The sequence below is a fragment of the Cotesia glomerata genome, linkage group LG4 (assembly GCF_020080835.1).
Source record: "Cotesia glomerata isolate CgM1 linkage group LG4, MPM_Cglom_v2.3, whole genome shotgun sequence".
Taxonomy (NCBI): Eukaryota; Metazoa; Arthropoda; class Insecta; order Hymenoptera; family Braconidae; genus Cotesia; species Cotesia glomerata.
In genome coordinates, this window is record NC_058161.1 from 23,520,704 (window position 1) to 23,537,808 (window position 17,105).

At 28.2% G+C, this 17,105-nt stretch overlaps 1 protein-coding gene across 1 annotated transcript; it reads left to right on the top strand.

Annotated features, from left to right (window-relative positions):
- Positions 1-1,583: 1,583 nt before the first annotated feature.
- Positions 1,584-10,932, top strand: LOC123262860. The gene is made up of 6 exons (XM_044725335.1): positions 1,584-2,198; positions 3,177-3,308; positions 3,469-3,580; positions 7,051-7,213; positions 7,275-7,602; positions 10,648-10,932. Exons 1-6 carry the CDS (start codon positions 1,823-1,825, stop codon positions 10,842-10,844), a joined length of 1,308 nt encoding a protein of 435 aa, XP_044581270.1. The 5' UTR covers positions 1,584-1,822; the 3' UTR covers positions 10,845-10,932.
- Positions 10,933-17,105: the final 6,173 nt, after the last annotated feature.

Here is a 17,105-nt window from a genome sequence, read left to right on the forward strand (position 1 = left end):
CAAAGCTTCACAAATTTTATATAAACTTCATAGAATTCAGATAAATTTCAAATAACTTCATATAATTTTATATAACTTCATGCAATTTTTTTATAATTTCTTATATCTTTATAGAATTTTTCACAATTTTACATAATTTCATAAAATTGTATATAATTTTAAATATTTTTATACAACTTTGTATAATTTTACATAACTTGATATAATTATACACAACTTCATACAATTTCTTATAACTTTATATAAATTTACAAAATTTTCCTTAACTTCACGTTATTTTACATATTTTCATACATTTTTTTTATATAATTTTCATATTTTTATACAACCGATTTTTAGTAAATCAATTTATACGCCTTGATATTATTTCATCAAACTTTATTTAAAATCATATAATAATTTTGTAAAACGTCATATAATTTCACATAATGTAATTTTTTACAACTTCATGTAATTTTATATAACTTTATATAAAGGCTGGCACTAGCCTAGTCGTCTCGTTGCCCGCTTTTCGAAAGAGTGGAACCCGTGTTCGATCTCGGCACGCACTAATATTTTTCAGTGATTATAAATAAAAATATGTGCGTTACATTGCCAGCCTCTGAAAGTGGCAGAGATAGGCGGGCGGTACACGTCTGACTTGGGCGATCACCCAGTTAAGATACAATTTAATTGGGTGACCACTCTAGTCAGCGTTGGCTATCACGAGGGGTCTCTGCACACTAGGAGAAGGGCCTAATGCTCCAGTGGTCGATAAAGAAGAGTTCCTTATCAATCACTGTAGACTTCGCCCAGCTCCGACTGTACTATCATGGGTTTTCTCTGTAGTTTCCCCATGATTCTGTTCCAACAGCCTGAGAAGGAGAGGTTCAGGGTGAATACGGTACAGAAAGCACAAGTCGGGCCACAGCCGCAAAATAAAGAGCAGTAACCAAGCAAAATCATTAATGTTGAGAAAGGCTTGGGGTGTAAAGGGGCATAAAAAGCCTATACACTAGAAACTAATAGAAATAGAAATATATAACTTTATATCATTTTATTCAATTTCGTATATTTTATATAATTTTCTACAACTACTTAAAATTTTAAACTTATTATTACTATTATTATTATCAGCACGCACCAATATTTTTCAGTGATTATAATTAAAAATATGTGCGTTACGTTACGTTGCCAGCCTCTGGAAGTGGCAGAGATAGCCGGGCGGCACACGTCTGATGACAGAAAGCACAAGTCGGTCCACAGCCGCAAAAATTAAAAGTAGAAATGAAGTGTCGGGTGGGACTTGCTGAGGTCCAATATGAGAAATAGAAAAAGCGTAGAGCTAGGAGAAAAAGAGAAATCAGCCTTGTAAAAACCAAGAGGTGTACAAGTAAAGCATAATAATAATAATATACTATTATTATTATTATTATTATTATTATTATTATTATTTCTGATATTTAAATTCAAATCAAAATGTTAAATTTTTCCCGCCAGAAAATCTACCGCCATTTTTAAACTCACTTTCAGCAACTTCAAGTCAAACACAAAAACATAACCATTAAATTTTCCAATCAAAACACCATAACTAAAAAAATAAACACCGATAATAATAATACCAAGAAAAAATACTTTTTCTCGTAATAAAATCAAACCAATAAAAATAATCAAAAGTGAAAATTAAAAAAAAAAAAAAATAGGCATAATAATAAGTTACCAAAAAAACAAGTGCAAAATGTTCCGGAAACAAAATAACAGTTCTTTACCTTGACTCCTAACAAAACCTAAAAATTTTGACAGTTGACGGAAATAAAAAAAAAATAGCAATAACAGAAAAATAATGTTTCCTACAGAGATTTGGGAGCTGATAATAAATTTCATAGATGACCCGGGGGACCTTATGCGGCTGAGGTGCGTTTGCCGGAAATTCCACGACCTGATCGAGGTGAAGCTAGTGAACTCTAAGTTATGGGAGAATTTGTGTTTGGAGCACAATATTTTGCCCTGGAAGGATCACATCGTCAGGACGAGGTTCCCAAAGGTTGTAAATAACAACAACTTCTCCGTGGATCTCCACCAGCGCACCTGGAAAAGGTTTTTTTTTTCCTACAAAAAGTGGTCCGTTTTACCCAAAGTTGAGAAGAAGTATGATAGCTTTGATTTTGGTGGAAAATTTAGTGACGGAAATGCCTTAATTACTTGTACTAGTATTTGGAGTAAGTTTTTTTTTTAATATTTTAAATTTTTTTGAAAAAAAAAAAAAAGTTTTTTAATAAATTCGTAAAATTTGTTATGAATTAAAATTTTAATTTTTTAAGATAAAAAAAAATTTTATAATTTTTAAAAAGAATGAATTTTAAAAATTTATTTTTATTTTAAAAATTAAAAAATTTAGTTCATAATTTATTTTAAAAAATTATTTTATAAAAAAAGATATAAAATTTTTCTTGAATAAGTCATAAAAATTAATTAATTTAATTTTTTTACTGTAATAAATTATCTATATTATTGAGAGAATAAGAAAAATTTTGTCTTCAGGATAGTCATATGATAAAATCGGTTTTTTTAGTGAAATTTAGTGTCATTGCAAAGGTCTCGACTTGAATTTGTGCCTTTTCAAGGTTTCATATCATTCTTAATAATAGTCAATTTATTATGATAAGTATTTATGCTGCATTTGAAAAAGCTCTATCTCTAGATAAATAATTAAGAAATTACCTTGTATCTTGGGAACTATTGACATTTTTGAAGATATAAGCTCACCCCGGCAATACACTCATCGAGACCTTTCATTTGAGTACCCACATCAATTTTTCATATATTTATATATATTATATATATGTATATATGAAAAATATATAAAAATGCATGTGGGTACTCAAATGAAAGCTCTTGATGAGTGTAACATCGGGATGAGCTTATATCTTTAAAAACGTCTATATTTAAAAAAGTACAGTGCTATTTAACAAAATTCATAATTTAATAAAGCAAAATTTCATTTATTTAGTTCACAAGTCACATAGTGTATTCCATACATGCTTGTAAATTAGTTAATCTGAGTTAATCTAGGTTAAGGTTAACTAAAATTAACTAAAATAATATTTTTCATCACACTATAACTAATCATTGTTTATTTTAATCATTAATTAATAATTTTTTATTGCTAATTTTAATAATTAATTATTTTATTTTAGAAAACTGTCTGGCTGTAGGAACAAGCAATGGATTTATTCATTACGCGAATGTAAATAATGAGAAGCCCCTGAAAATAATATTTTCTTTAAATAATGAGCAAGCGTTAATGCAAATTCATTTTTGGTATACAGGTAATTATCAAAAATATATGAATTCTACATAATTAAATAAAATTATTGATTAACAAAATTGGCTACATTTATAAAAAATTGTATCAAAATTTTTTTTACATTAAAGAAACAATAAATTTCAAATTAGCTTAATATTATTAAATAAATTTTTTTTTTTTAGATTCTAAAAAATTATTAATGGCATCTTTATCGAATAATTATGACCTTAAATTTTGGGACATTGACAAACGACAACTTATATCAACTTCTTCGTTTACAGCAACAAATATATGGTAATCTATATAATTAAGACAATGAGAAAGATTTTGTCTCATATGCTTTTCTAAAATATTTAAATTGTTATTATAAGTTTTCGAAGTAGTTATAAATAGACAAGAATTTTGCGATACATAAAATTTGTTTATTTATTTTTTTTTTTTTATATAACTGTTTCCATGCATTGAAATTTCAGTATTATTTAGAGATTAAAAAAAGTTTTGAGATTTTTGAGGTTTTATAATTTAAAATCGATAAAAGTGACCCTAAAAAATGGAATTCTGATATTATTTAGTAATTTAGAAATATTATCAAGAATTAATTACTTTTGAATTGTTCCCAATCGCTCCAGGAATCAAAATTTAACAATTAGCGATTTAAAAAATTTTTAAAATTTGGTTTAAAATTTTAATATTTTATTATTCTTCTGAGCCGACTTATTTAATAAAATTCAATTATTATTAAGTGATTTGAGAGGATTTAAGATTATTTTTATAAATTTTAGATTTTCGAATCGTTCAAAGTCTTCCAACAAATTTAAAATTCTAATATTATTTTGTGATTTTAAGTTATTGTCAAGAATTTTGAAAATTAAGTAACTTCAAATCTTATAAAATTTTTGAATTACGGGTGAGTTGAAACTTTTTAAGGATTCGATGCTCAAAAATTGGAAATTTAAATTTCATAGAAAAATTTGAAAGTATTTTAAATTTTTTGCTGTTAATCTTTCCAAATCGCTTTTTTTATTAAGAAATTTCATTTTTTTGAGGATAGTTTTAGGAATTTTCGACAGGCAGAGTTTCAGTGAAAAATAATAATATGAAAATTTTTTAGAAATGCACATAAAAGTCTATAAATCTAGTTATGAAATTTCTCGAAAGAAAATTCTCGTTTTGTCAAATTCTCTGTAATCATCTATATGATTAAGAGAATGAGAAAAATTTTATCTTTGGCGTATTTAGGATAAAATAAGTTTGTTAAATTAAATTCACTATAATTGGAAAGGTCAAGATCTGAATTAGTGCCTTTTCAATGTTTCATATGTTTTTCTAAAGTAGTTAATTTATTATGATAAGTTTTCGAAGTAGTTATAAATAGATTCGAATTCCGCGATAAACAAAATTTGTTTATTTATTTATTTTATTTTGTACATGTCAATGTAGTTATTTGTCAAAAATTAATTTATATAATTAAGGGACTAAGAAAAATTTTTTAACGGATATATCTTTATCGTAAATTGGTTTTGATATTTTTTCAGCGATAGTTATTTATTATTTAAAGAATTAAGAGAGTAAGGAAAATTTTGTGACGAGAATATTATTATTGTTAAAGGAACTTATATAGTCTAATTTTATATCATCAGAAAGGTCTTGATAATAATTAGTGCCTTTTGGTTTTATATATTTTTCAGTAGTCAATTTTTTATGTAAAGTTTTTGGAAGAGTTTTTAATAGTTTTTTGGTTCTATAAATTTATTCCGTCATATATATTCATTAAATTATTTGAAATTGATTCTGTGATAGCACTATTATTTTTAAAATTTATTTAAAAAATACCAAAACTAAGGTAAAGTATCTATTAGTTGAACAGCTTTCAAAGTAAAACGTATTTGACCTTACTTTTAATATATAAAGGTGTAATTATTAGTAAAAATTAGTGATTTTCATGAAAATATAAGCAATTTTTAATTGATTGAAGCGCAAAATGACAAAGATAATTAAATATTTATATTTTGACAATGTTTTTAAGATAGACTATGAAAGGAGTAGTAGTTGAAGAATCAATTCTGACAAGCTGCAGTAGTTGAACTAATAAAATATATGGCAATAGGCACACCAAAAATTTTCAATGTTTTATTGAAATACCAAAAGAATTATAACATATTATTAATTAATATTAAAAATAATACTATGAATATTTAATATGTTCATTTAAAAATGAGATACATTCGTATTCAATTTTTTAATTACATTTTTTATGAATGACAAAGCAAATTTTCAATTATAAATCAAAAAAACTCAATTCAAAACGTTCAATAATTTTTAACTACACTAATTTTTAGCTATAAATCTTATTTAATTTGCAGTAATTAATACAAATAACAATGCTGGTCACTAGTCTATAAACCTATTAGAGATTAGAGTGCTGTTAAAATTATACGGCCCCAGCTTGTTCAAGTTCTGGGTGCCGCTTTGAAAGTTTGGAGGTATAGTTAGACGCTAAAATTTAATATAAAAATTATAGTTTATGTCTTTGCAAAAAATATGTATTATTTAGAAAAGATTATTCCATTGGGTGGTACAATTTTTTTTACTTAAAATGATGATATGCCGTTTTTTTTACTGATTGTTCGGTTTACGATTTAGTACCTTTTTCATGAAAAAAATAGCATCTATCGGTTATTCTCGACATGTCAGCTTTTAAATTAACAAAAATATAATTATTTTGATTTATAATTGAAAAAACTTACAGAAATCAATTACTGTATCATTGAATAATTATAACATGCGCATATTACTCATAATAAATATACGGATTTTGTATTACAACAATTCGAAAAGTCTGTTCTAGTACTGGTCTCATTTTTATAAGTGTTCAAGTACTGGATACTTTACCTTATTATTGATTAATATTAAAAATAACATTGTGAATACTTAATATGTTCATTTAAAAATGAGAAATATTTGTATTTCATTTTTTAATTACATTTTTTATGAACGACAAAGCAAAGTTTCAATTATAAATCAAAAAAACTTAATTCAAAACGTTCAATAATTTTTAACTACACTAATTTTTAGCTATGAAACTTATTTAATTTACAGTAACTAATACAAATCACAATGCTGATCGCTAGTCTATAAACCTATCAGAGATTAGAGTGCTGTTAAAATTATACGGCCCCAGCTTGTTCAAGTTCTGAGCACCGCTTTGAAAATTTGGAGATATAGTTAGATGCTAAAATTTAATAGAAAAATTATAGTTTATGTCTTTGCAAAAAATATGTATTATTTAGAAAAGACTATTTCATTGGGTGGTACAATTTTTTTTTACTTAAAATGATGATATACCATTTTTTTTTATGATTGTTCGGTTTACGGTTTAGTACCTTTTTCATGAAAAAAATAGCATTCATCGGCTATTCTCGACATGTCAACTTTTAAGTTAACATAAATATAATTGTTTTGATTTATAATTGAAAAAACTTACAGAAATCAATTACTGTATCATTGAATAATTATAACATACGCATATTACTCCTAATAAATATACGGATTTTGTATTACAACAATTCGAAAAGTCTGTTCTAGTACTGGTCCCATTTTTATAAGTGTTCAAATACTGAGTACTTTATCTTACAGTGTGATTAGGAATATCAAAAAATCATTAAGCTGAAATTTTCTTATTCTTAATCCGTAAACCTCAGCAGTCACATAGTGACTGCAAGTTGCTAATTATAAATAAATAATTTTTTTAATCTTAATTTCAGCGTTGGATTAACGCATCGTTTTTTCTCTGAGTGGAACTGCCGAATCACGGAACACGAATGGAACGCCCCCCATCTGTCAGTCAAGCGTTCCTTCGACTTTTGCTGTCCTAACCATGGCGATTGTACGAGAAAAATATTGGCAATGTACCACGACGACAACGGAGTAAGATTATTGTTTTAATAATTATTAATAAAATTAGTAATAAATTTGTTGAAAATTGTAGTTGATACTGAAAGCGTTGGCGGACTCGATATACATATTTACCTACACAATAGACTTCCTAGAGAACGGGAGGCGGAACATAACAATTACCGAGTTCTACAAATTGCATCCGGATAGCATTGAGGCTACTGATTTGTTCATAAGGTACATTGCGATAAACAAAGTTGCCTTTGTTGCGGATAACAAACACCTGTATATTTTATTCGACGGTCTGGGAACAAAGATGTCGGATGAGAACTACAGCACTCGCGGCCCCTACCGGCGGTTCCAGATTCCTGTTTCTTCTATTATCATGCATTCAAATTTGATAATTATGGGACTTACTGACGGTAATATTTATTGATAATTTTTATTATTTAAATAAAAATTAATAGAACAATTTAACAAAAAATTTTTTTAAATAATTTAATAAAAATTTTTTTGTTAAAAAATTTGAAGAAAATTTTTTTATTAAAAAAATTAATAAAAAAATTTTTTTTTTAATTTAATAAAAATTTTTTTGTTATAAATTTGAATCTGAAATTTAATAAAAAATTTGATAAGAACTTTTTTATTAAAAAAATTAATAAAAAAAAAATTTTTTTTAATTTATTAAAAATTGTTTTGTTGAACAAATTAATAAAAAATTTTTTATTGAAAAATTTAATAATTTTTATTAAAAAATTTAATTTAAAACACCGCGTAACTGCTAAAAATATAATTTTACAGAAATAAAAAAAAACTAGCTGCCTTGCAGTCACTATGTGACGGCTATGACTTGTGAACTATAAAAAGTTATAATTTTGCTTTATTAAATTATGGCTTTTGTTGAATTGCATTGTACTTTCTTAACTATTGACATTTTTAAAGATATAAGCTCTTCCCGATGTTACACTCATCTAGAGCTTTCATTCGAGTACCTACATGCATTTTTTATATATTTTTCATATATACATATATATAAATATATGAAAAATTGATGTGGGTACTCAAATGAAAGGTCTTGATGAGTGTAACATCGATATGAGCTTATATCTTTAAAAATGTCAATAGTTCACAAGATAAAAAGTCATTTTTTAATTAATGAAAATTAATTTAGCATATATTTAATAATTTTTTAAAATTTATAACAAATAGATGATGGCAAAAAAAATGTTTAAAAATGAAAAATTGCAATTTTTTTTTAATTATTTTTTTTTTTAGTTTAATAACATATTAAATTTTGATCTATATTTTTTATACATACATATTTGTAATATACAATCGTGGTCATTAATTTAAGTATGTTTTTAATATTACTGGAAAATAGCCGTTTGTAAACTAGAACGTTTATTAACTCTAAATTTGGAAATCAGGTGATAATATCATTTGTAGAATTAGTCGCAAATAAAAAATGATATTAATGAAATTAGCGAAATGAAAATTTCACCAAATATAAATTCAGTCATTTATAGAGTAAGTGAAAAACAAAAATCTGTGGCTACGAGAATTAAGCCAATTCTTACTGCAGAAACTTATAAAATTAGCCGATTGTAAACTTTACGAATTGTAAAATTAACCGTTTTTAAACTTCTTATAACTTTTGAACGGGTCGGTCTAATCTGCTCTAATTTTCAGAAAAACTAAATTTATGGAAGTCCTTTTAGATGCCACAAATCGTTTTTGATTCGTCGATCCGTTTAAAAATTACAAGAGATTTAAAAACAGCTAATTTTACAATTCACAAAGTTTACAATCGGCTAATTTTACAAGTTTCTGCAGTAAAAATTGGCTAAATTCATTAATATCATTTTTCATTTGTGACTAATTTTACAAATGACATTATCGACTAATTTTCGAATTTATAGTCTCTAAACGTTCGAGTTTACAAATGGCTATTTTCCAGTAAATTTAAAAAAATACTTAAATTAATGACCACGATTGTCTATTTTAAATATATAAACTCATCCCGATGTTACACTCATCAAGAGCTTTCATTTGAGTACCCACATGCATTTTTATGTATTTTTCATATATACATATATATTAGGGTGTGTCAATTTTAGGCGACTTTTTTTTTTCAACGAAAAAACAGGCTGAAAACTCGCATGAAGGTGAGAACAGAAGCCTGTTCAAAGCGGAGCTCTTAATATTAATATTTAGAGGTGTCTGTCCCTAATTTTTCATTTCCCATTTAAATAACATAGGAAAAAAAATTCTTTATTTTTGTTTATTTTTCTAGCTTGGCATACGCACTTCATATAAATAAGTCCATAGCATATTCTTGTAGAGAATTCAACGCTCTACAAAAAAGATCTCTTACACTTTTATCATAAAGACAGCCGTTCTAAAGTTACTCAGACGTAAACTTCTAAATATATAAAATTTTGATTATTCAAGTATTAAACTGATACAAATTAATTGATTACTGTCTTAAAAATTATTTTTATATGTAAAATTGGTTCTGATGAGTGTAATGTCGGAGTGAGCTTATATCTTCAAAAATATCAATAGTTCACAAGATATAAGGTAATTTCTTAATTATGTATCTAGAGATAGAGCATTTTCGAATGCAGCCTAAATACTTATCATAATAAATTGACTATTGGTGAGAATAATATGAAACCTTGAAAAGGCACAAATTCAAATCAAAACCTTCGCAATGACACTAAATTTCACTAATAAAAACCGATTTTATCATATGACTATCCTGGAGACAAAATTTTTCTTATTCTCTTAATAATATCGATAATAGATGAATCTCTTTAAAATTGAATGAATAAGCTCATATTATTATTATTCATCATATAGATGGTTTGATTGATTAATTTTATTCAATAAACAATATTAAATATTGCAAATCAATAGTCGTATTACTTAAGTGCTAATATCTCATAAAATCTGATGAATTTTATAAATATTTAATATACAAAAATATATTTAAGCTGGTTAAATATAAGATATTAATCATAGTCATTCAAATCATAATAATAATGCAATGTTTATTATTCTTTATAAAAAAATTACATTATGTTTAGATTCGAAGTATTAAAATAATTTTGTTTCTGATAAAATAATATTTTTATCAGTATAATTAATCTTAAAAAAAATAGTTTGAATTAATAAATAATTTTGTATACTCATTATAAAAAAAATCTGTCATTTTTTAAATAAAAAAAAAAAGTTCTTTTTGTAATTTTTGCATACTAAAAAATTGAAAAAAAATTAAATCCATAATTTTTGCTATTTTCAAATGCGCCATTGCAGTATTACTGACGGTTGAGTAGAGGGGATTCCCCACTGAGTGAGGTTGAGGCAACGAGCAAAGAGTGTGTTCTATCGCACGAGCGCAGAAAACTTCTTTCACTCAATACACCTACAAATAACTGTAATAAAATAATAAAAATTGATTACAGGTACGCTGTGCCTCAAATATTTCAATGAATTCAAGGACCTGGACACCGTTAATTTCCGGGTGGGTTCGTTCAGGACGGTGAAGCTCGACACCAAGCCGATAATTTCTCTGAACATAACCGATTTTAACGGGAATCCCAGTGTAATTGCAAGTACAGAATCTACTGTACATCTCTTGCATTACTTGTCGAAAGTGTAAATTACCTGTTAATACAATGACTATTATTATTTAAGTTATTAATTATTAATAATTAATTGATAGTATTTGAGTACTATTTAAATAAATTTTGGAATTTGACTACGAAAATTTAAATTGTAAAATATGTATTTGATAATTTGTTGTTTTTTTTTTTTATTTATATAATAAAATTTCAAGTTGATTAATTAAAATATTTTATTTCAGAAAATTATTTTCAAGTAAAATATTTATATATTAAATTATTTTCTATATTAAGATACATTATTTATATTATATAATTTTTTTATAATTATACAACTGTTTATAATAAAATTTTTTAGTGCTAAAATTTTTTTGACAAAATTTTTTTTTTTTTAATTTTAGCATTAAAAAATTTTTTTTTAATTAAAATTTATTAATCTAACTTAACTTTTTTTTAGAAAGAAACTGACAAATTTTCAAAAAAGGTATTATCTATATTACTAGCTGTTACCCGCCCGCTCCACTGGGCACTTTATAAAGTTGTATTTTGAGATCTAGACTTGAAATTTAATTGAAGTATTGTTCTGACTTGCACAGATTCAAAATTCTATCAGATTGGCCTGTACCTTTTATCCATGTCATAATTCTAGCGAATATCCATTGTAACTTTCAATGTGCAATCACTATAACATTCCCGTGGCTATCTCCAAAAATGAATAATCATTTTTGGATTTACGATTTTAATTTTTGATTTTACGAAATCTCTTAAAATGAATAGCCAAATTTTTTTTCCACATCTCAAGTGTTTAGAAAATGTTTTCATTTTAATCTGTTACATTCCCGCGATCCCGTAATAAGAACAATTCATTGGTTATGTGATCAGCAAAAATGAAATGTATGCAAAATACTTAGTCCGTTGACTATATAGCTACATGTAAAGTTAAATTTTAGAAACCTTACAATGACTTTTTCGCCGCTGCCAAAGAGACGATTGTAGTAAGAAAATATAATTATTAAAAAAGGAAAATATTTTAATCCGTTGACCTTGGAGGCCATCCCTGTAATTACCTGTTTCTCTTAAGATTCTATCAAATTTTATATCTCTAGGAAATATATTTGAAGAATATGAATTTTTTGACAACTATCACTCCCGCACTCTTATGTGAGAGAGAAATTTCGTAAGATCCTATTCGAAATGATTTTTACATTAAAAATAAAATATTCCAACAAAACTTCGAGTCCATAGAAACTATTGTTTTGAAAAGAAAGATTTTCATTGTTAACGCTTCCGCAGTCCCTTTGGGATTGGAATTTGATAAAATTCATTCTTAGCTGAACTCGACATGATACATGAAGACTCCCACCAAATTTGAAGTCTGTCGAAGTTACAGTTTGGAAATTAAAATTTTAGATTTTAACACCCACCCCCGCAATTCCTATCAGAAGTAAACTTTATTGAAATCCATTTTGAGATGATCTCTACAGGAGAAGTAACAGATTTCTACCAAATTTAGAGTTTTCGGAAGCTATATTTTGGAAATGAACATTTTTTAGTGTCAACACCCACCCCGCGATCCTTATTGGAGGTGATTCGTTGTAAAATCCGTTCTTAGATCATTTCTATATCACATATAGAAGACTCCTATCAAATTTAAAGTCTATAGCAGCTATAGCTTTGAAATTAAAAATTTTAATTGTTAATACCCACCCCCGCAAACCCCTGTGGGGTGAGCTATCGTAAAATTCGTTCCTATATTATTTCTACATCTCTTACAGAAAATTTCTACCCAGTTTGGAGTCTATTGGAGCTATAGTTTGAAAACGGGAATTTTTTATTGTTAACGCCCTCGCAATCCTCTTTGGGGTAGGATATCGTAAAATTCGTTCATAAATTATTTTTACATCACGTACAGAAATTTCCTATAAAATTTGGAATCTGTAGGAGCTATAGCTTGAAAATTACAAATTTTCATTGTTAATACCCACCCCCGCAACCCTCTGTGGGGTGTAATATCGTAAAGTTCGTTCATAGATTATTTCTAGATCTCTTACAGAAGATTCTTACTAAATTTGGAGTCTATAGGAGCTATAGTTTAAAAATGGGAATTTTTGATTGTTAACGCCCCCGCAGCCCCCTTTGTGGGTGGAATTTCGTTAAATCCGTTCTTAGCTGACTTCTACTCGTTAAAAAGAATATTCCTACCAAATTTCAAGTTTATAGAGCTTATGGTTCCAGAGATATCGTGATGAGTGACTATATACGTGGAAATCTCATATATATATAGAAGATGTGGGTGAGTGCATGGATGGATGCGTGAGAGTGCGTGGGTGGATGCGTAGTAGTGCATGGATGGATGCGTGAGAGTGCGTGGGTGGATGCGTGGGATGGTGTGGATGGAGAAGCATTGAAAGCGTACCCTGTTTAAAATTTCCAATAGGATCCCATCAAAAGCGACAAAAGCCACTTAGAAACCCATAAATTTTATTGGTTTCTAAGTGGCTTTTGTCGCTTTTGATGGGATCTTATTGGTGTTTTTTAACAGGGTAGAGTTGTTGTTATACATTTTTCCGACTTCTTTATAAGCTAGAAAAAAAAATAATGACGAAAAAACGATCGTCTTTTGTTTTATTGACGGAAATAAAAAACAAATGACTACACACATAAATTAATAAAAAAAATGCGAATTTTCTATTGTTAACTCCCCCGCAAGACCCCTTGTGGGTGGAATTTCGTAAAATCCGTTCTTAGCTGACCTCTACTCGGCAAAAGGAATATTCCTACCAAATTTCAAGTCAATCGACCTAATAGTTTCTGAGATTTCGTGATGAGTCAATATATAGGTAGAAATCTCTTATATATATATAGATTCACAAATATAGGTATACAAATACATAGAGTGATCATATAATGGTACATGATCATCTATTAGGGCTTTTACCTTATATAAAAATTTTTAATTTTTTTTATATTTAATGCCTTCTTATTATCCTTTAGGAATTGAATTTTATAATTTTTTAATTAACGCCCACGCAAGGATTTGTGAGGGTGGCATTTCATAAAATCCATTCTTTACAGCTCAAAAACCCCAAAAATCAATCTGGCCAAGTTTCACCTTTAGCTGCTATAGATTAAAAGGTACAATTTCTTTTTAATTTTACGCCCACGCACGGACATGTGGGGGTAGAATTTAATGAAATTTATTCTTAACAGCTCAAAAACGCCAAAAAAGCATTCTGGCCATGTTTCAAAGTATTAATAGCTATAGATTGAAATTTACGAATTTTTTCTTAATTTGACGCCCACGCACGGGCACGCCAGGGGGTGGAATGTCACAGAATTCGTTTTTAAAAAATTTCTAAATGTAATTTGAAACATTCTGACCAAGTTTTGAAATATTAAAAGTCATAATTAAAAAATATGAATTTTTTTTCGTAAACACCCCCGCAACCCCCCTTGTGGGTGGAATTTCGTGAAATCCGTTCTTAGCTGACCTCTACTTGGCAAAAGGAATATTCCTGCCAAATTTCAAGTCTCTAGGTCTTATAGTTCCAGAGATATCGTGATGAGTGACTATCTATATCTATAGAAAGTCTCCTATATATATATAGATAGATAGATTAATTATTATAACTAGTTATAAATATATAAATATACTAGCTGTTACCCGCCCGCTCCGCTGGGCACTTTATAGAATTGTATTTTTAGATCTAGACTTAAAATTTAATTGGAGTATTGTTTTGACTTGCACAGATTCCAAATTCCGTCGGATTGGCCTGTATTTTTTATCCATGTGATTATTCTAGCTAAAATGCATTGTAACTTTCAATGTGCAATCACTATAACATTCCTGTATCTTTCTTCCAAAAATGAATATCAATTGACACGAAGAAAAAAATTTGAAATGAGCATTGAAAGTTTCAGTTAAAGTTATTGCAGGTCTCATAATTGTAGTTGAAATCTTTCTAGCTTAAAGTGCGACTAATTTTGCCTTTGATTAAAAATTCCTCCGTGACATCAATTATTCATAGAAAATTATTTGTGCATGGTTTTTATAAATTTTCTTATAATAAGTAGCCAAATTTCTTTTCCATACCTCAAGTGTTTAGAACATGCATTGATTTTAATCTGTTATATTCCTGCGATCCCGTAATAAGAACAATTTATCGATTATGTGATCAATAAAAATAAAATGTATGTAAAATTCTTAGTCCGTTGACCGAATAGCTACATGTAATATTAAATTTTGAAAACCTTACAATGACTTTTTCGCCGCTGCCAAAGAGACGATTGTTGAAAGAAAATATAATTATTAAGAAAGCAAAATATTTAATCCGTTGAACTTGGAGGCCATCCCGGTAATTGCCTGTTTCTCTTAAGATTCTATCAAATTTTATATCTGTAGGAACTGTATTCGAAAAATATGAATTTTTCGACAATTGCCACTCCCGCACTCCTATGTAGGGGAGGAATTTCGTAAAATCCTATTCGAGATGATTTCTACATTATAAATAAAAGATTCCAACAAAACTTCGAGTCCATAGAAACTATTGATTGGAAATGAGAGATTTTCATTGTTAATGCCCCCGCAATCCCTTTTGGATTTAGAATTCGAGAAAATCCATTCTCAGCTGAATTTGACATCGTACAAAAAGATTCCTACCAAATTTAGAGTCTGCAGAAGTTACAGTTTGGAAATTCAAGTTTTAGATTTTAACACCCACCCCCGCAATCCCTATCGGAAGTAGAATTCTTTGGAATCTGCTTTGAGATGATCTCCTCATGACAAATAAAAGATTCCTACCGAATTTCGAGTTTGTAGAAGTTACAGTTTGGAAATGGAAATTTGAAATTCTTACACCCACCCCCGGAATCCCTGTCAGAAGTAGAATTTACTAAAATCCGTTTTGAGATGATTTCTACATGACATATAAAAGATTCCTATCAAATTTATAGCTTTTAGAAGCTATATTTCAGAAATTAAGATTTTTTATTGTCAACACCCACCCCCGCAATCCTTATTCGGGGTGATTTGTCATAAAACCCGCTCTTAAATTATTTCTAAATCATATATAGAAGATTCTTACCAAATTTGGAGTCTATAAGAGCTATATTTTACAAACGGAAAGTTTTCATTATTAACGCCCCCGCGATCCCTTTTTGGGGTTGGAATTTGATAAAATTCATTCTTAGCTGAATTTGACATCATACACGAAGATTCTCACCGAATTCGGAGTCTTTAGGAGTTACAGTTTGAAAATGAAAATTTTAGATTTTAACACCCACCCCTACAATTCCTATCGGAAGTAAACTTCATTGAAATCCATTTTGAGACGATCTCTAAACACCCACTCCCGCGATCATTATTGGAGTTGATTCGATCGTTGTAAAATCCGTTCTTAGATAATTTCTATATCACATATAGAAGATTTCTACTAAATTTCGAGCTTATAGAAGCTATAGCTCGGAAATTTAAAATTTTAATTGTTAACACCCACCCCCGCAAACTCCTGTGAGGTGAGCTATCTTAAAATTCATTCGAATATTATTTCTACATCTCTAACAGAAAATTCCTACCTAATTTAGAGTCTGTAGGAGCTATAGCTTGAAAATTAAAAATTTTCATTGTTGATACCCACCCCCGCAATCCTCTGTGGGGTAGGATATCGTAAAATTCGTTCATAAATTATTTTTATATCACTTACAGAAAATTTCTACAAAATTTGGAGTCTGTAGGAGCTATAGCTTGAAAATTAAAAATTTTCATTGTTAATACCCACCCCCGCAACCCTCTGTAGGGTGAGATATTGTAATATTTATTTATAGATTATTTCTACATTTCTTACAGAAGATTCCTACTAAATTTGGAGTCGATAGGAGCTATGGTTTAAAAACGGGAATTTTTCATTGTTAACGCCCCCGCAACCCCCCTTGTCGATGGAATTTCGTAAAATCCATTCTTAGCTGACCTCTACTCGGCGAAAGGAATATTCCTACCAAATTTCAAGTCTCTAGGTCTTATAGTTCCAGAGATATCATGATGAGTGACTATCTATATCTATAGAAAGTCTCCTATATATATATAGATTAATTAATTTGAAATTAAGTGTCATTGCGAAGGTCTTGCTTTGAATTAAGGGGCCATTCATTAATTACGTAAGGACAATCTTGGTGACTTTTGACCCCCCCCCCTACACCCCTGTAAGTATATGTAAGATTTCTTGAACCCCCCCCCCTCCCTTTTCTTACGTAAAAATTTATCTTGATCTTCTAAATAATAAACTGGTATGTTAGGAAAGGAT